Source organism: Montipora foliosa, chromosome 9 (assembly GCF_036669935.1).
Source record: "Montipora foliosa isolate CH-2021 chromosome 9, ASM3666993v2, whole genome shotgun sequence".
Lineage (NCBI taxonomy): Eukaryota > Metazoa > Cnidaria > Anthozoa > Scleractinia > Acroporidae > Montipora > Montipora foliosa.
In genome coordinates this window covers 9666871-9686870 of record NC_090877.1, presented here as the reverse complement: position 1 = coordinate 9686870, position 20000 = coordinate 9666871, and the positions used below count along the sequence as shown (strand labels likewise).

At 39.9% G+C, this 20000-nt stretch overlaps 1 protein-coding gene and 1 pseudogene across 2 annotated transcripts in view; one reads left to right on the top strand and one right to left on the bottom strand.

Moving 5' to 3' along the window:
• LOC137971034 (atrial natriuretic peptide receptor 2-like) overlaps positions 1 to 19211 on the top strand; it is a 50840-nt pseudogene extending 31629 nt beyond the window's left edge.
• The window catches only part of LOC137971035 (atrial natriuretic peptide receptor 1-like), a 37608-nt gene continuing 36450 nt past the window's right edge, over positions 18843 to 20000 (bottom strand). For both annotated transcript variants that reach the window (XM_068817751.1, XM_068817750.1), the window contains exon 24: positions 18843 to 20000. This exon is cut by the window's right edge and continues 7 nt beyond it. In XM_068817751.1, the coding sequence (XP_068673852.1) occupies positions 19717 to 20000 (284 nt within the window). In that variant the 3' untranslated portion in view covers positions 18843 to 19716.

Below are 20000 nucleotides of genomic sequence, written 5' to 3'. Positions count from 1 at the left end.
AGCATGCTTAGACAAATCCTTCAGTCTGGTTGGCTAAAATATATTGTTCAACAAATTTTAGCTTATCTCTCACGGATTTATCACTTCTTATGACTGGGCAACGATTTTTCGTATTGTTCAGAGGTCTTCTGTAATCTAAGTTGATCTTCGTGGATTATCGATTTTAACTTTTCCTTTTAACAGGTATTGGTGGTCAGCACATATTTATTGACCAAAATGGCGATGCCGAAGTTGATTTAACTCTTTTGGACATGCGATGGCCCTACACAAGTAAATTGTATTTATTGTTAACTAAATTGATATAGTGTAATGCTGCGGCTTTAATATCGTAAATGGTTGTAACTTAAGAATTTTGTCCAGGGCCCGGTTGTTCAAAAGCCGGTTAACGCTAATCCCAGATTGTAAATTAACCAAGGAGTTTATTTCTCTACTCCCAAATGCTGTTCAACACTGATATTCGGCAAAAATTTACATTGGAAGAAGTCACTCTTGATAAACAAAAATAAGCAAAAGAAACTTTCACCAAAAAGTTGAAAACATGAATCGAAACAAAATTCTACGCTAATCCTGGATTAAGTTAATCGGCTTTCGAACAATCGGGCCCAGGATTGGAGGTATTGAGATCCACTCTTTTCGTAAGCGTCACCAAGTGTCCCCGTAGCCTTCTCTTGATTCTCAACATCGCTGATGTCTCGGAAGCGTTGCACGGGTCCAAGTGTCCCTTTTGTTCCTTTGACATCTTGAATGTTTTATTATCTTAGAAATACTTTGTACTGGAGCCCATGTTTTTTTTTATATATCTAAATTAAACTTTGTGGCCAACAACGTGATTTTCAACCGCCGTTCAACACTGTGGACAATAGCAGCCTTAGCCTGGATCAGAGGACTGCTCAATACGAACATATCTTGCTTTGTTATGACACAGTAAAAGTAAGGAGGTATTGTTAATTGACATAAAATTTGGGTGAGTGTTTTTTTTTCAGTGCCGGAAACCAGATATGTCCTTATTCTGTAGAGCGTTGTCTTTTTGTTCATGCTCACGTACTTTTCCTTTTCGCCTTTTTTACATTAAGAGGACAACTGCCCAGAAAATGCTTCCTTGGAAAACGCAACTATGGAAGAAGTTGGTGATTTCACGATTCGTTATAACAACAACAACAGCGATTTTGATCTGGCGTTCTCCATGAGGGACGGGAAAAACATCATGTGGCCGAGTGGATCACCACCTAAGGACAGCCCAGACTGCGGATTTGATGGGGAGAGGTGTACACCGCCGTCGCCTGGACCCTTTGTTAACGGTAAGGAAAATGAAGCGGGTGGCGCGGCGGCCTCATGGTTAGTGTGCTCGACTCCGGAACGAGTGGTCCGGGTTCGGGTCCTGGTCGTGGACATTGTGTTGTGTTCTTGGGCAAGACACTCGGTGCCACGGTGCCTCTCTTCAACCAGGTGTATAAATGGTACCGGCGAAATTCTGGGGGCAACCCTGCGATGGACTTGCATCCCATCAAGGGGGAAGTAAAAAAAAAAATACTCCCAGTCGCTTCATGCCACTGAAACCGGGATAAGCTCATAGTTATGTCAAATAGCAACGTAAGGAGCACGCCTCATTTCAACTTCACTACACAGACAAATGCAATCCATTAGGTTTATTTTGGTTTCTTTCCGCCTCGCACCAGCGGCAGTCATGAACAACCAAAAACCCGATTACCCGATAACCTGTGACAATGCCAGATACGAAAAACCAAAAAAGCTCTCTGAGGAATAAAACTGTAAACGTATTCCCTGAACCAATGCAATGCCACAAACCCTTCGGGGTTTCAAGGGTTTCTTGTTACAAAACAATAACGATACATAAAAGGAAAACAAAAGTGAGACCGATGCAGGCCGTGATACCCATCATGCCTTACACCAATCGTACGCAGACCCTTCTGTTCCCGTGCCTGTCTTATTCGCGCATGGTTTCGGTACTACGATATAGTAGGAAAAGCGAACAAAGGTTATACCAGTGATTTAGGTCTTGCCTTTGGATAAAGCGTCGAACCTGTTGTGCCTGAGGGAGTGGATTCAAACTCTTACTGTCTTTTTGTGAATGAGTGCAAGTGTGAAGTTAACCCTTTGGGACGCAGAGAAGCAGACCACGGTGTTCGATAGTTGTTGTCTTCCTCTCCTCGGGCCATCCAATAACTTTAATCCTGACAGATTTGTCGCTGCATGCAGTTACTAATTAAATCACCAAGAAAATTCAGACCAGTGCTTCTCAAAAGTATTGAGGCACTATCGATAAAGGACATTTTAATTTGTTTTCCAGACAAAATGGCAATAATTGTCGGCATTTCTGGATTTGCAGTTCTGCTTCTATGTCTGTTTTGTGTGAGCAAAATAAGGTGAGTTTTCTTTTACTCGGTGTCTTCTTTTATCTCATCTCTCCGATATTAATTTGGTCCGTTAACGATGTTCCAAATCGATAATCAGTCATCAGGACCTGCGCGGTACTGCAAATGTAGACATTGTAGATGTTTCTCTTCCATAAATTACGGAGATAGCCTACACAATTGCCCTTGGCTCACCTATTGTCAGTGGTCTCAAAGCTAATCTCGCCTTCTGCGGATTTAACTTGCGAAGATGATGGACAAAGAATTCGTTCGTAAGAGTACCCCATAATTATCGAACCGGCAGATCACGGTGACGCCTGAATTTCTCTTCACTCGATGGCGACCATCCTGTGGTTTGAGACATTTTGTAATTTGTATGCAATTCTTCTTTTCCGTAGACAAATCAGACTTGAGAAAAAGCTGAAAAGCTTATTGTGGAAAATAGATTTTTCAGAAATCAGCTTTGGGAGATCAGACTTAGATTATTTTGGGACACCAATGGACGACGATCCGCCTGTAAGTGCAAGCTTCATCAGTATGTTCAAGAGTGAATTAGATAAGAGTGCTGATCTTTGCCCCAGCAAGTCACAAATGGATTTATTTTTAGATCCACTTTGCGCGCGAAACAAACAAAGGGCCGCCAATTTTAACCAATCAGAAGAAGCCATGTCACGCGTAACTGCTTCTGCCATGTTTTTTTCAGGGACGTGACAACTGATTTTCGCGGAACGGGTATTCTGAAAATAGACTCATTTGTGACTGTGAGCCTACCCATGTCATAACATCATCATGATCATCAAATTCATCATCAACGTCATCGCCATCATTAATAACATCATCACTATCATCAATATTATCATCATCGTCACATTATCAACGACACCTTATCGTCATTGTCATTGTCATAATCACCATAATTATCGTCGTATACGTAAGTTGGGTAGCAAATCAAATTACGAAGTAGGCAACACGAGAAGCAAGAACTGTGGCGTTACTTCGCTGCCTAACTTCAAGCTTTCCGTCTTTCCAGCATCGTGTATATCTGTGTGTATCGTATTAAAATATTTGCTTGAGTCTAGGGGCCTAACGGTATTGGTATTTTTATATTAACTTACGGATATCACATATTTTACTCTTATACAGAACTGTGACAGCCAACTGCTGTTAGGCTCGTTTACCAATGGATCTCCATCCTGCGAATCCACTCGTTTTGGGTCTTTTAAGGTACGTTAAAGGATTTTCCTGATACCAATTCACATCGTTTTCGGTGCGTAATTTCCCAGGTTGATAGAACGCGATTGAGCGCATAACACTGCATATCATGGAAACAGGAAATTGGCTTTTTCTCCCGATTTGTTTCATAGCGTTTCTAAATTTGATTCAACTTTTGTGTCATCGTCAATGTTTGTCCGGCAATGTTCATACAAGGTCTCCTTTTCAGAGAGATGTATTGAAAATTCACTACAAGTATTTCAGTGTTATCCAGTGGGTCGTACTAATATTAATATCGTTGTTTTTCAGGGTACGTCGGTGGTAGTAAAACATGTTGGCTCAAAAAATGTTGATCTTTCTCATGCAGTCCTTGTGGAGATGAAGCAGGTACAGTTTACGTGTCGTTTCTTTTATTTAAAGGTGTTGGTGACACGCCTTGTTCACCCCGGTAAATGAATGAAGAAATGAAGAAAATCGAGTACTCCTTTGCGGGAGTCGATTATTAGGGTGAACATTTCACCATGTCCTCTCCAGTTCACACCGCGGTTGCTCAGTTGCTTAAGCATCGGGTTGCCATGCGGGAGGTTTCGGGTTCGGACCCAGTTATTTATCTGATCGGTATCAGGGGGTAAAAAATTGGTGACAAATTCTCTACTTGGAGGTCAGCTCATAGGGAAATTCCGCAGGGATCTGTTTTTGGGCCTTCAATGTTTAATGTTTTCTTCAATGACCTTTACATAATCTAGTTAGACTAATATTGTAAGTTGAGTGCTTACGCTGATGACACTCAGTTCTTTTGTACTGGTGTTGATACTTCTTCAAGTGCTACTATGACCAAAAGATCAATTTTTATTTTTATTTGGATTTCAAAACTATGTTAACTAAACAGTAAGTGACTCAAGCTTTAAGCCTTGATTTAAAAAAAAGATACCTGTTTATTTTAACTGGAATTTTTCTCTTTAATGGTCCGCCATAGTAACTTTAAAATCTTGAGAGAGCTGGATCAAGGAGAAAATGACGTCAAAGACTCACTAGTTTAAGAATGCAATGCGTGTGTACGCGGCTGAATTAATATGCAACACGGGAATTTCGGGCTTTCAGACTTTTAAACTCGTGTTTTGCAAATATAATAAGCTGCGTTTACGCGCTGAAATTTTAAGCTAGTGAGTCAATGACGTCACTTTTCCTTAGATCCAACCCTCTGAGGTCCAATCGGTCACTTTGGAACGTGAGTAATGGCGGACCGTGAAATCCAAAACTTACACTCAAAGTAAACAGGCTTTTGATAAAAATCAAAGTTCAAAATTTTACCAGTCAAGCGTCAAGCAATCACACTTTCAAAATCTGAAGAAAAAAAGGAAGTGATTTTTTGATCATAGTAGCACTGTCAGTTTATTAAGGAATGAGTGCTGATTTCCTTACGGTTGCTGGATGGCTTAGTTCTAATAGGCAGTTGCAGTCATGATCAATGGTGGCAAGTGTCTGGGTATGTGGTTGGGTAATACTTCGGCCAGCCCTTCCTACCATCTTGATAGTCAAGAGATTAACTCTGTTGAAACAATTAAGTTATTGGGCGCAACTATGGATATTAGGGTTCGTGCTACTCCTTGAAGTCCTTGAAAAGCCCTGGAATTTAATTTTGGACTTCAAGAGCGCTTGAAAAGCCCTTGAAGGGATTTGGTGGGAAACTGAAAGTGAAAAATATTTCCATATCATCCACTTTCCTTTGGCGATGTCCTCACTGCCTAACTATCAAGCTGAATTTTAATAAATCGAAAACGGCCTATTGACTCTTATCGTCAATTTAGGACGCTTAGCGGTTGATTGGTATTATGGGAAATGAATATCTATTTTTAAAATCCGAACCCCAATGCCTGAACGCCCTGGACTCGAACCTTGAAATGTTCGACTAATACTCCTTTCACTTAACCGGTAGACTACCACATCGCCAACTGCCAGAACTTTATATTTTTAATATGTCAATATTTTTTAGTTTAAACAAGGGGAAATGTCGGTTACCAAACCTCAGAAATCAAGCATTAGACTTCAACCACTATTCTGCAACGATTTTATATATACTAATTAGTGTTGGTAAATAATCGGTACAATTGTCAGCCAGTTGATTTTTAGTGGATAAAACAGTTCCTTCAAAGTGGGTACTCCGGGTTGAAATCCTGTCCAGGAATGCAACTTTTACTTTTTTTTCTTTTCATCTACTACCACAAGTCCTGGGACAAAGTAATCTAAATTGACAGTAACAGTCAATCCGGAGAAAACTAGGTATTGTCGATAATGGTCATTTCAGAGGTAGAGGACATGATGTACAGCAAAGTAAGGTCACCATCAAAGTCGCTTCTGTTCAAAGGCCGGGTAACACAGCCCATTAAAGCCTGGTTCATTCTCGTTCTCAGATTCCATCGTTTCTCTTAGCCGACGGGGCCTTCGCACGCGTCAACGAAGGGCTGGAGACTTCCGGAGTTCATATATGAGTCGTCAATGGTACTAAACGTGATGGCGCTCAGAAGCATTACCTTCGAAGAGTCTCTATGTGAAGCCTTAAGTGGCCTCAACCTAGAGAATGTCTCTCTTCGTGTCGAACAGAAAGAAGCAATTAGTAGTAGCGTAGTCTTAAACAAAGACACTCTCATCAATTTTCCGCGCCACTTCGGCCACTTTTACTTCCGGTTCAAGAGCTAACCAATGAGACAGTTTGAATTTCCTATGTCTACAGAGCCTTTGGTTTTTTTCCTGCCGGCTAAGAAACGATGGGGTCTGGGAACGAGAATGGCCTGGTTAAGGTGCCTCGTTAACAGTGAGAAATGAAGATGACTCAGCTATTAGCGTAAAATGGTGTAATTATTGTAATTGTTTTTACTTGCACAGATGCTTGATGTGAGAAGCGACAACCTTGCGCATTTTATTGGTGCCACTATCGATCCGCCAAATGTTTGCATCGTGTCCGAGTTTTATTCCAGAGGCAGTCTTCAGGTAAGCGACTCGTTTATTGACTTTTAGGTGTTTCTTGAATCTTGAATCTTACTGACTGAAACCTAGACTAAATTGTTTTCTGTATTTTCATCTGTGCCTTCATTTTTGTAAAAGAAGAACATATTGAAAGGTTTAGGCTAAATGGGTTCTTATGAAAAGGGGGTTAAAAATGAAACTTTTAACCTAACAGGTTCTTATTCGGGGGTTTATACTGTATTCCTCGTTCAAGTCACGAAAAATTACAGCGTTATCGGGCGTATGTTTTCTTTCTAGGACATTTTAGAAAATAAAGACGTCAAGTTGGACCATATGTTTATCACGTCCCTAGTGAACGACATAGTGAAGGTAAACAAGTAGAGAACAAGGCCCCAACGTTTATTATTGCTTCGCATGATTGTCTGCTTAGCCACTTGTTTTAATGGATTCTGCTTATCTGTGTAGCTACTATGACTTGTATGGATGGATGCCTTCGACATACGACTGAAAGACTAGCATTTCAGCTATGGTGTGGGGGTACTCGATTTTAAGTCCTTGTTTTTGGTTTCAGTTACTTGCTTTGCTTCGGAATGAAACTTTTGTCAGAGACTTCAAAGTGTTTTCGCCGTTTTGATTTGGAGGCTTTTAAATGACACCACACTGCAACGTTCGCTTTTCGAGAGGCATGTTATTTTTTGGGAATAGTTTAAGAACTTTTATCTACACGTCCACATGGACATGGTTTATTGTGTTCTAAGTGACCCAGTAATTGCAATATGACTGTTTACCTCGCGAATGACTGATGAATGTTGGATTCCACGATTCTTTGAGACATCTGTTTGATTTAGTTCGTCGTTAATATTTCTAATCCTTTTTCACATGAAGGGTATGGCTCATCTCCACAGCACGGACATAAATCGCATGGAAACCTTAAGTCCTCTAACTGTCTGGTTGACAGCCGCTGGACGGTGAAAATCGCGGACTATGGCCTTCCAACTATTCGGTCAAAACGGAGTAGAAGCTTCTTGCATAGTGAATCATATTACCAAGGTGTGAAGCCATCTATCTTCCCTAAAGACAAAGGCAGGCCTAGTTATCTTTATATTTAAGTTTATTGAAGTCTCAACGATTAGATAACAGAGCCAAGTCTGTTGTTATCTGGGACAGACCACAACATCGGTAACCCTGCGACCTATTTGATGTCAGTTTTTCATGCGTCTGTTCTGTTATTGATCATGAATCTCGTCATAACATTGTCAAAGTAGCTGTGGATCCAAGAGGCGATAGCCGAGTTAAAAGGTGACAGATCGACGGTTCACAAATTTAGCATAAATTAAACTCTTCGAAACGCATAAATTATAAATTTATGTGTCTGTCCGCTTATTGACAATAAAAAATTGGCCAATGAGCGCGCGAGAATTTTGCAGTTATTAGAAAAACTCTTTTCGAGTAATGTGTGGTTTCTTTCACTCCCCGCGGAGTTTATGAACACTGAAGAGTTGTGAGCAAGGGCCTATGGTTTATAGTCCTTATCTGAGAAGACTGTTCCAATATTCTCAACGTAGCTGCAATATCGGTGTTGCCTACTATTGTTATTGCGCATACGTTCTGCACATCTCGAGATACTCGTATTTCCTATGGGTGTTGCTTATCAATACAGGGATATTTTTGCGCGGTTTAATTAAGGACGGTGCCCGCTATTGTTATTGCGCATACGTTCTCCGCATCTCCAGATACTCGGATTTCCTATCGGTAGTGCTTACTAATGCAGGGATATTTTTTCGCGGTTTAAAACTATTCAGAGAAAGCAGAACTTAGCAAGTGCTCTTGCTATCCAAAAAGAAAATTGATGGTAGCCATGCATTTTCCATTGATAATTAAGCTTTAATTTGGAAAGGAACGCCATACATTGCTTTGGATTTTAAAACTTTTTACTAATATTGTTGATTAATTATCTTTGAAAAATGCGTGGTTACCCACAATTTTCTTTTTGAAATTTAATAACACTTGTTGAGATCTGCTTTTCCCGCATATCCATAGAACCGCGTGAAAATACCTTTGAATTAGTAGGCACCGTCCTTAATTTTTTTGCAGCTGCGAGTAATCGAACGTATGTCAAACAGTGAAGTTCAAACGGAATCCAATTTCGAAAGACATTTCGGAACAAAGACGATTTCTTCTTCTTAGCGTATCTTTTCGAACTGAAGAATTTCTAATTTCTTTTCATGCTCTTCAAAATCATTTTGCATATATATATATCAAACCTCGCCCCGCTAAAACAATGATAGTCCATTCCGTAATAGATTGCCTACAAGTCGACCTCTCGACCTGTAAATTATACGAGTGCGAAGAAAGAGTTCCTTGAACGCGAAAAAGTAAACCGAGAGAATATGTTTAACTAAACCGACAACTAGTATTTAAGGGACTTTTAAGAAGTTTAATTCTGCGGTTTTTTTTTTTATAGTAACTTAAACACGAAGTGAAAATCTTGTTTTCTATTTTCTTCAGAACTATTGTGGACTGCACCAGAAATTCTTAGATTGAGTGTCCGCCCAGTAAATGGCACTCAAAAAGGAGATGTATACAGTTTTGCAATCATTTTAGCAGAATTTCACACGAGGCGGGGACCTTACAGTGGAAGTTATATGGAACCAGATGGTAATCAAATTAGTTTGTTTTTAAAAACAGACAACAAGATTTCTTTAAAAGAAGAAAGAAAACAAAAGTATAAATCCTAAGACACCTGGATACACTCTAGAGTTTAGTAGAGTTTTGTTTCTAGAGTTTTTGACCCTGAGTAGATTAAAATGTTTCTTTAATCGTTTGAAGTTTGAAGTTTTAATCTGAGTTTTTTTTGTATTGGTTTTGGAAATGAGTACTAGAGCAGTTTTCAAATGACTTTCGAAAGTAATTATGCTATTGCAATTGTTACGCTTAGTGTTTGTTTAAAAATCTCGCGCCAGTTTATCAACTAATGTAAAGGAAAGCCAAAATCAATCGCGACTTGCACGCGCGATTTTTCCCGCGCTTTTAGCAAGTGACATGGAATTGCTGCGAAGTTTGATTGGTTCATTGCGCTGTTTGCGCCTGCTGTGATTCGTCGACTGAGATAATTACTTTGGTATTTGTCTTGCGACAGTCAGTTGAAAACCGCTCTATGATAAAAGCAGGATTAAGTTGTGTTCCAAGTCTCAGCGACACCAAAAACCCTTGATTCATTCTGCAGGAAACCGTGAGATGTTCATTTCCTTTCGCATTACTTGAAGTGTAAGTTGTGCGCGCATGCGCTTTTGGTTCATCTGTAAAGCACATGCGTTGATCGTTATGAAGAGAAAAAAATCTCTTTTATTTATTGTTTCTCCTGTCGTTTTTTCCATTTGTTTTGCCGTTGAGTACATTATTCTTAAATTAAGAGAACGAGTACTTCAAAGATAGAGACCCTCAGCCTGAGTCAACCAATTATTTTTGTCATTAATTTATCTAGTGCTTTTTTGCCAAAAATGGTATAAACAACTGATTTTAAAAGTATTTACTGCTCCGCCGTTTATATAATTTCAGTAGAATTGTTATCTACCGTTTTCATTTAATTGTTTCTCGTAGAAATCATAAGGCGAGTCTCGGAATACGAAATCCCGCCATTTCGCCCGACTGTTCCCGCGCTAATCTCTCGCGTAGAAGAACTGAGGGAACTGATGAAGCACTGTTGGGAAGAAAAGCCAGAAGTACGCCCGGACTTCCATGATATCAAGAAATCCATGCAGAAAATTATAAACAACAATGGCATGTGAGTGGGGTCAAAGGGTGGTATTGTCGAGTTTACCAAAAGCCAGTGTGTCGTCGGAATGTTTTGTTAGCGACGACGTCGTGTTCGGTGACGCCACAAATGAATTTTCCAGCATTCTGCATAACAACGACTTGAAATCAGTATTGACGACAGCTTGAGCATACAAATGTTTTTCCTCAATCGGTTTCGTAGCGTCCTCGTAGCCGTCGTCGTCTTTCTGTCGTAAGCTCCCTAAAAGATCGTTTTCACTCTCGTGACCAGCAGCCATATTGGATTACTGAAACAAAAGAGAGTATTTGCATAAGCTTTAAAGCATACTGAACAAACTCCCAGCTGCCATCAGGAACATCACTGACTAAAACACGTTTAGCCAAAGTGTAAGAAAACGCCTAAGGATTGATTTATAATGCTACAACTATGTAACATAACAACATAATAAATAGTTAGCGTAGTTTTTAGTCACTTCCAGAATTTTAGGAATTAAGGACATCGTTATTATTGTGGTTTTATTTAATTGATGTTTTAGAGATGAAGGGCCATTTTGTATTTATGGAGATACTGTAAATAGATAATAATAATAATAATTATTATTATTATTATTATGTCCATTCCATATAGACTAAGGATTCACCATTTGCTTCAACATCCCTTCGCTTTTGGTTGAACGATGTTGACTACTGGGGAGGGCAACCGCTTTTAACACATCAACATTTGATTAAAAAAAGCTTCACGAAAGGCCCGGTATTCAGTCCCAGGCTTCAGTCGTGGTTGTTACTTTGGATACACACTTGTTACTATGGATACGGATAAGGAAGCGTCATTGAGAGACCGATCAGGGCAAATGAGGGAGGGGGGGGGAAGGGCATAAGGCCAAGCACAAGGAAAATGAAAATTTTTGATTCTTTTGCTTGTGATTGCTCATGTGCTTTTGCTTGCGTCGCTAATGAAAACCAGGCTTTACTGATATCGTCTTCGATTTTTGTTGTTCAGGAAAACCAACATATTTGATAATGTGGTGTACATGATGGAGAAATACGCAGACAATCTGGAGGATCTTGTGAGCGAGAGAACTGCTCAGTTGGTGGAAGAGAAGAAGAAGACAGATGCCTTGCTGGACAGAATATTACCACGGTAACATTTTTAAGGGTGAACGTCTCCATAACGTTGAAAAAGGACTATTAGGGAACTTAAGCAACGAGAACGTCACAAATTTGCATATTTAGTTGACAAAAACAATATCTTTGCACGCCCTGAACGTGCCTTTTTCACTTTTGTTCATTTATTATTATTATTATTATTATATTTCTTTGCCGTCGTCTGCAAAACAACAACGTGAAATAGCCAAATTTGAGGGTTATGAAGAACGTCAGCACTTGAGGATAAATTTTCATTTTCTCCATTAAATGCCGTTCCGACCAGTGTCATTTTTGACGAACTATCACACCCTTGTTATATTAAAAGGGTTGAAATAGTCACGAAGTGATTACGATGACGCGAATTTTATATTTTGAGATAACGTTCTCGTTGCCGTCGCCGTCGTCGTTGTTTAAGTTTTCTATTGATTTCGCGGAAACATGTACGCCTTTTTCGGCGTAGTCGCCATATCTCAGACGTTTTCTTGTAATCTTTTGAAAAGTGCGCCATCAAGGGCTTGCAGCGTCCCATTTGTTCCCGCCATTTTTGGGCCGGAAGTGATAACAATAACGCGAATTTATATTCTGAGATGACGTTCTCGTTGCCATCTCTGTCGTGGATGCTTAAGTTCCCTGTTAAGTTGATAGGCCTGGTTTCAATTGCCGATCACCGGCAATCTTTGCACAGTAAAGTAATCCTCGGCCAGGCATGTTGACTCCTTCAGGGCCGAGCGCGCATGCCCGGTTTGCTTCGAATAAAATTTGTTTAATGCTGTTTTATGTTTCGTATAAAATTCGTCTATGTTCTGCCCAGACCTAAAGTTAAAGAGAAAGAAGCTGAAGGAACTCCTCTCGCAGGGAAGTTGTGCTGTCTGCACAGTGGAGTTATTGTTCACAATTTTTACCTCGTTAGCATATTTCCATCATTTTATCACCAATCAGCGAAGGATTCATTCATCGCGGGAACATTTGAAACCACAAATGACTAGTTCTGGTCATTCTAGCTCAGTTAAATAAGAGCGTCGCACCGGCATCGCAAGGTCACGGGTTCAAACCCCGTTGAAGTTCTGAACTTTTCAGATTCTCAACGCTGTTGCTGAAATTGCGTTCACAAGTGCGAGGATCATAGTTTCACTTGATTTCATATGCGCAGTTCAATATATCATTCATTTCATATCCAGGTGATCTGGTGACGTAATTTGGAGGCCTGGGAACGCCGTATCCCACAACCGTGCGCGGCCCTAGGTGTTGTTTCCAAACTCCCTGCAGTATTTCCATCGCCAAAACTCAACAGATCATTCCGTGTCTCCCACGTTTCCTGTTACTGAATGAATATTCAAGTAGAACCGACGAGATCTAACCTTGCCTCTGCCATGTTGAATTCGAAAATAAGGCCGCGCGCGGTTGTGGGATACGGCGTTAAAACTTTTCTCCCCAGTCTTCCGTGTTACGTCACCAGATCACCTGGATATTATCATTTCGATCGTTGAAACATCTTTGTCGGCAAATTCAGAGTGCGTGTTTGCAGATAGATACGGCTGCCATTTTCATTTCTGTTGTTTCGAAAGACATAATTGTATTTGCTTTAGTACTTTCTGTGATTAATGAACATCGTCTAGTTCAGTAACAACCGCAATATTTACTAATGATCGTTCTTGAGCAGATTTGTTTTGATACGTATACGATGCTTTCTAAAAGCAAATTCGCAGGTTAATGAAGCAAAGTGTAAAACAATTTTACCCTATCGCATCTTGACCACGACAATTTTAGACTCGAATTTTCTTTCTTTTCAAAGGCCGGTCGCCGAACAACTCAAAAGAGGAAAATCAGTGGAAGCGGAGAGTTTCCACGAGGTGTCAATTTACTTCAGTGATATTGTAGGATTTACAGAGCTTTCGTCTGCAAGTACACCCATGCAGGTATGTTCTGGTATAGATAGGATGCAAGCATTTTCTTTGATTCCGAACAATTTACCGTTGGCACTGCAAGTCGTTACGTGATTGTTTGAGATCAGTGCATAGCGATCTGAGTATAAAATCTCAGGTTGTTTTTTTTTTGCTTTAGGTTGTGACGCTCTTAAACGACTTATACACTTTATTCGATGAGACCATCAGCGAATTCGATGTGTACAAGGTAAGTGTGAAACAAAGACGCCATCTTTTAACAACATGCAGGTTCACTCCCCTTATGGCAAATCGCCTGGATAAAGGTCGTTCTTATTCAGAATCATCTTGTTTGGGATGTAATAATAACGTTTTCAGTAAGGGCATTCCACATTACCATATTTCGAGTTTTAAACTCGTGATTAACTTAAGGTTTCCCCTAAACACCCTAAAATAACGTGACATGGCCCCTTTTAAGGGACACTTCTTGTTGGATGTCAAAATTGGTTTGCATCTAATTCCCCGCATTTCTGGACATAAGTGCACTTAGACCTGTTTCCCTTTCAAAGAAAGCATAAACTTCATTTATGAACTAAAAGTTTTGCTAAGAGCAGGGAGCTCTTAGCAAAACCTTTAGTTCATAAACTTAGCTTGTGGTAGGCCTTTTCGAAAGGTCTCCCTACTTTTAAACCAATGTGAAGTTGACGTCAGATTGGAGACACCCTCGATGGGGGCAGCCTTAAGTACTTAACTTCCTTTAATTTTAATGTCTGATGTATTATTAAACATTTTTTAGGTGGAGACAATTGGTGATGCCTACATGGTCGTCTCCGGCCTTCCAATCAGAAATGGACACATACATGCCGGGGAGATAGCGCGAATGGCTCTTCATCTGATTGAAGGAGTCAAACAGGACTTTACAGTTCGCCATAAACCAGAACACAAACTTGAGTTGCGCGTTGGGATTCACAGCGGTAGGTTCGCTACCGAATCTGTAATGTCCCCTGCCGCTGGTTGCAGTCTTGACTAAGAGAAAATGAGGGAGAGAGGGAGTGTAGGGGTGTTGGCCGGGATATGTGAATTTCACAAAAGTTATTTTTAGATTGGAAGTCTGTTTCCCGAGACGTCCAGGACTATTAAGCATGACGTCATATGAATTTATTTAGCATTGTGCAATGGCTTTCGGAGTCGTACTCTTCATCCAACAAGATATTTTGTGGAATCTATCTCCCATTCCGGGTTTTGGGGCAAGATGTGCCAATTTCCTTACCAGTGAACGTCGTTTTGGTCGACAAACCATAATTCCACCTGGAACGCCATTTTAAATTCTTCTGACTTTTCGGAAGTTACGGGAAACAGACTTTCGTTTCAAGGGCTACACTGTGCGACTCCTTCTCTGCTTCGTTAATTTTCTCTTGTCTTGACTAGTCTCCGTGGTGTTCACGTTCAGCGGCCTTAGGCACATGCGCGTATGAGACTAAAAGATTAGAAGATGCTTGTTTGTAACTGAATAGTAAGCGTTGACATTAAACCTAATTTGGCATCGTTTGATAGAATACTCTCTTCTACATGATGAAATGATAGCACGGTGAAAACAGCGTTCGTTTCTGTGCAGTAGTCCATGAGTTTCGTGAGGGCGCGACTAAGAGGAAAAAAATACGTTGGTGTTTTTTTTTCAATCTTCTTAGGTCCTGTGGTAGCGGGCGTGGTTGGCTGCACTATGCCTCGTTATTGTTTATTTGGGGATACAGTAAACACTGCGTCTCGGATGGAGTCAACAGGAGAAGGTGCGAATTCACTTGTCACTCGTTGTAATTACCAAATTATTCCTGTTGCCCTGTACAGCCTTGAGGTCTGCGTCCTACACAAAAAGCTTTGTCCTTCACTGTCTCACCATGGAAATAAATAAAAAAGAAAACATTCGAGTAAACCGCGTCTCGCTCAGGAGCGAGTCTTATCGCTTACTTCTAGACCCCGTCCACACGTAATTCGTATTAAAATTCAAATTTGCCCCTCCACGCATACCCGGATTCGTATCCAAAACTCCCCTTTGACTATTGTCAACAGAACATCCGCATCCAAAACTCCCCTCTGATTATTGTCAACAGAGCGTGCGCCATCAGGCGTGCGAATCGGCGACAAGAGAAGCAGTAGCCCATGTTGCTTTTTGAAAATTTTACGCTGTGAAGACTGGATCTGAGTTTCAACGTCATCGGATTAAAAAAAATTCCACTCTGTAGAGCAGATGTAAAAGGTTGCGGATTCACATGCCGAATCAGTCGCCGGATACGTATGAACGGAAGGCGAATCCGCAAAGAAAAAGTTGCGGATAAAAGAATATATACGTGTGGACTGGGTTTTAGTTGGATTTTGCTGAGAAACCGAAATAACGATAATCCTAGCTCTATGAGGTCTGACTTTTACACAAAAATTTGCCCCAAATCGTCGCACCCTGAAAATAAATGAAACTCCTACGATTAAACCGCATCTTCCTCAGGAGGAGGATGTATTCCTTATTGTCAGTTGGTCTTTGCTATAAAATCGTGTTAACTCTGAATATATACTGGCAAGTTGGTTGATGATGAACTTTATTCAACTCAATGCATTCATCAAATAGTAGTTTAATTTTTGATGAGACGGGAAAACCGGAGTACCCAGAGAAAAACTTGTCGGAACAGTCCGGAGATCGAACTCGTGCCACATTAATCTTACCACTGCGACAGCTTTGTATCATGCGTTAATTTTAAGTATCTTATCTGACGACCGACAGGTCAAGCGTTGAAGCTGCTTTTGTCCCTATTATCAAATCGCCTTAAATTGAACATGGCGATTCGAATGAGTTATGATTTTGTCATACAGTGCTAAAATTTATTTCCAACCATGCAAGATTTTCAATGTTTTTTGTCTTGAGATTAGCAGGTGTATTGTGATATGATTCGAGTTTACGCTCAACATTTTAGGTTTGAAAATTCATATTAGCGATGCTACGAAAACCATTTTGGAAATGCTTGGTGGATTTGTGATTGAAGAGAGAGGGGAAGTCTACTTGAAGGTAATTTAACAAAACCAGTGATATATATGTTTTCTGAATGCCATACTCTAGGATACTAATGGAAACATAATAAAATTGATTGTAATACACTTATTCTGAAAAATTTTTATACAAAAATAATAAACCCCAACGGCTATCAGTAGAGAGAACCTCTCGGTATAGAAACACAGACGTTACGTTTTTAAAATTGTTTTACGTTTGGCTATAAAAGAAGCAATTGTTCTGGCAAATGATTCATTAAAATAATTCTTCGTTGTTTTTTGATTTCCTGGATGATTGGCTTTGACGACTTGTAGTATATCAGTAGTAGCTTCAGCCAGTTGTTTCATGCGATCATTTAAAGTGCCCCTGTGATGAAAAAATCACTTCCTTTTTTCTTCAGATTTTGAAAGTGTGTTTGCTCAACACCTGACTGGCAAAATTTTGAGCTTTGATTTTTTTTTTTCAAAGGCTGTTTACTTTGAGTGTAAGTTTTGGATTTTACGGTCTGCCATTACTCACGTTCAAAACTGATCGATTGGAACTCGGAGGGTTGGATCCAGGGAAAAGTGACGTCAAAGGCTCACTAGGTTAAGGTGGCTGGAACCAGTTTCACAACTTTTAGAGACCTCCTTATTAGATGAGTTATAACTACTATACTGTATCATGTAACAGCAATGTTATGGTACCACATCAAACACCAATTATTGCTTAACAAAATGCGCTCACTGTTTTGACGTAATAGGTTTCCATGGCAACATGAAAGCTCTCCAAAAACACCCTATTTTTCGTCTTTACTTGCTTATATCTCAAAAATGAACTAGGTGACCCCGATTTTTAATGGAAGAATAGTAAGTAGCAATTTGCTATAGAACTATCAGCAAAGTTTTAAAAAAGTCATGGGGGCCAGTTAGAGCTACCTTAATTTTTCGAAAATTTAAGGTAGCCCTGAATTGGCTCCCAAGAATTTTTTTAAACTTTGCAGATAGTCCTATCTCAAATTGCTAATTACTATTTTACAATAAAAAATGGGGGTCACCGAGTTCATTTGTGAGCTTTCATGCTGCCATGGTAGCCTATTGCGTCAAAATAGTGATAATTGGTGTTTGGTATGGTACCATAACATTTCTTTTACGTGATACAGTTTTGTAGTGACAACCCTTGTAATAAAAAGGTCCTTAAAAGTAGTGAAACTGGTTCCAGTCACCTTAATCAGCATGTGAATGCAGCTTATTATATATGCAAAACGCGAGCATTGAACTCTGAAAGCCCAAAACTCCCGTGCTGCATGTTAATTCTGCGGCGCACACACGCATTGCATTCTTACTAGAGAGCCTTTGAAGGCGTTTTCTTCTCGAACCATCTCTCTCAAGGACTTAAAGGTACTATTGGCGGATCATTGACATCATTAAATAGGACAATTTCAGTTAAAATAAACAGGTGTCTTTCTGAAATCAAGGCTTAGAACTTTAATTGCTTAGTGTTTGATTAACATAGTTTTGAGATCCAAACGAAAATAAGAATTGATTTTTTCGGTCACAGGGGCACTTAAACGTTTCTTTGTAGAAAATGACTAGAACAAAGCCAACACAGCAAGCGCTTCCCTTTGAACAATATATCGCATTCAGGGTGCATGGAAAATTTGAGCGAGAGTCATGAATAGAAATTTGCTCACTTGATGCTCTTGCTCCAGTGTTCGTGGAGCTAGAGTCGAAGCTCTTCGTTCCAACGAAAGCACTTTCCAAGCCTGGTTAATTCTTACGTCATTTTAGAGTTATTACCGGAAACCGGATGTGAACATTCCACATACCGGAACAGTAGTCTCTGCTAGATTTGTAAACTAATCGTCTCTAGTAGTAAAATACTCAACAATATTAACGTGGTAGTGTTAAGGCAAGTTGAAATTTGAAAGCAGCTTCGGCACTATCTGTTGCTGCTTGGCTGAAAATCTGTTATACTTGTCAGACACACAGCAACTTGGAGTCCATCTGTTTAATCTCGTTTTGCCTTATTTTCTTACAGGGGAAAGGGACAGTGAAAAGTTATTGGCTCTTAGATCAGGTTCATCGCTCGCCTCATAGACGTCGGCGATCAATGAAGCGACTCAAGGGACTTCCCAACTCGTCAGCCGCATTCCGTGAAATGTTGGAGCCACCTCCTTCCCCTTGCGGACTGTCGCGAACATCATCTCTTAGAAGAAATGTAAAAGCTGTGACTGAATCACCAGGGGTAAAAAGAAGACAGCTTATGGAAACTGTTGAGAAATTAGATGATCCAAAGCAAGCTCAAGCGTTTGTTTAGTAAACAAAACACATAATTGGCAGGGAGCCAAGTACTGACGGCATTCGATGTCGATTTATAATATAATAATCACTCTTACCAAAGCATTCGTGCTCTCGCCAAGGAAAAAGAAGTATTTTGTAATTTATAGCTGGCGACAAAAAAAAAAAGATTCTGAAGAAATAGCGTACAACGTTACACTCTGTCTCTTTATTAGGCCCGCGTTTGTTTGAATTTACAATTTTGTGCATGAGTTTGCTTAAAAGAACCGTCAAGGAAAAATATTTTTTTAGCAAATAAAATCTGCAACAAATAATAGCTGATGGCAAACGATCGAATTTCGTACGAATAGTAATATATTATTCATGTAAAATCTGCAAAGGAGATTACGTTGTGCTGTCGTATTTTCTTTCTACTCGGATCTTCCCATTTTATATTATTCTGGCAATGATTGTTTGCCTTAGTTACGAGACCGTTTCCTCTCGCACCCTCTCCATTTTATTATAAATATAGGAATTGTAAAAAAACGTTCTTTTTCTGTCAATACAGAAATCATTACATGACATGCGCATAAACTGCTGAAGAGATAAGATCCGGGCAGAAAATAGTGGATATTTCAAATTTACAAAACTAGACGTCCTTAGGACATTGTGAAACGTGAATTCTTTAAATACAGAAATTGTACATTATAATTAATAATAATAAAGATCAATTTTTCAATTACTTGGGGTTTTTCTTCATCGATAGTATTGTGTTGCACGCTTGCGTCCTGAAGTCACAGCTCCAATGCAACATATGCAATGCAGCAGACCAAACCGGCAGAAACGCTCATTTCATTTTGTGACTGGAGTTTATGGTTTATTTTTCTTTTCATTCTCGCTTTTTTTCTCGCAGTGGAATGGTTTTCTCCTCATTTTCTTTGTGATACTATCAGAATACTCGATCAGCAACTTCGGCTTTGCATTACAATTAGTCTCCGAACACAGGGGTGGGGGGGGGGGGGGATTCCACTTTTTGCCGTTTTTCCTCAAGGACAGAAGACCACCTTGCCACATCCTTATACCATTGTAGTACCATATTTTGTCAACGGACTGCGTTCGTCCTCTACCTCTGTCTCAGTTACAATTCTGCATGATGATCGTTTAGTCACAGGATTTTTCGACGCTGATTTTAGCGACAACCGTAAGGAAGAGTTGCGTGTTATAAAATTTGTCTTTGGGAACTCTTCACCGCATATGAAAGTTCTGAACGTCTCTCGAAAACTCATTCTCCTGGAAGATCTTGGATTTTGGTTCTCTCTTCTTTGCTCGGAATCAATCAACCAATACGTTCTCATTTTTC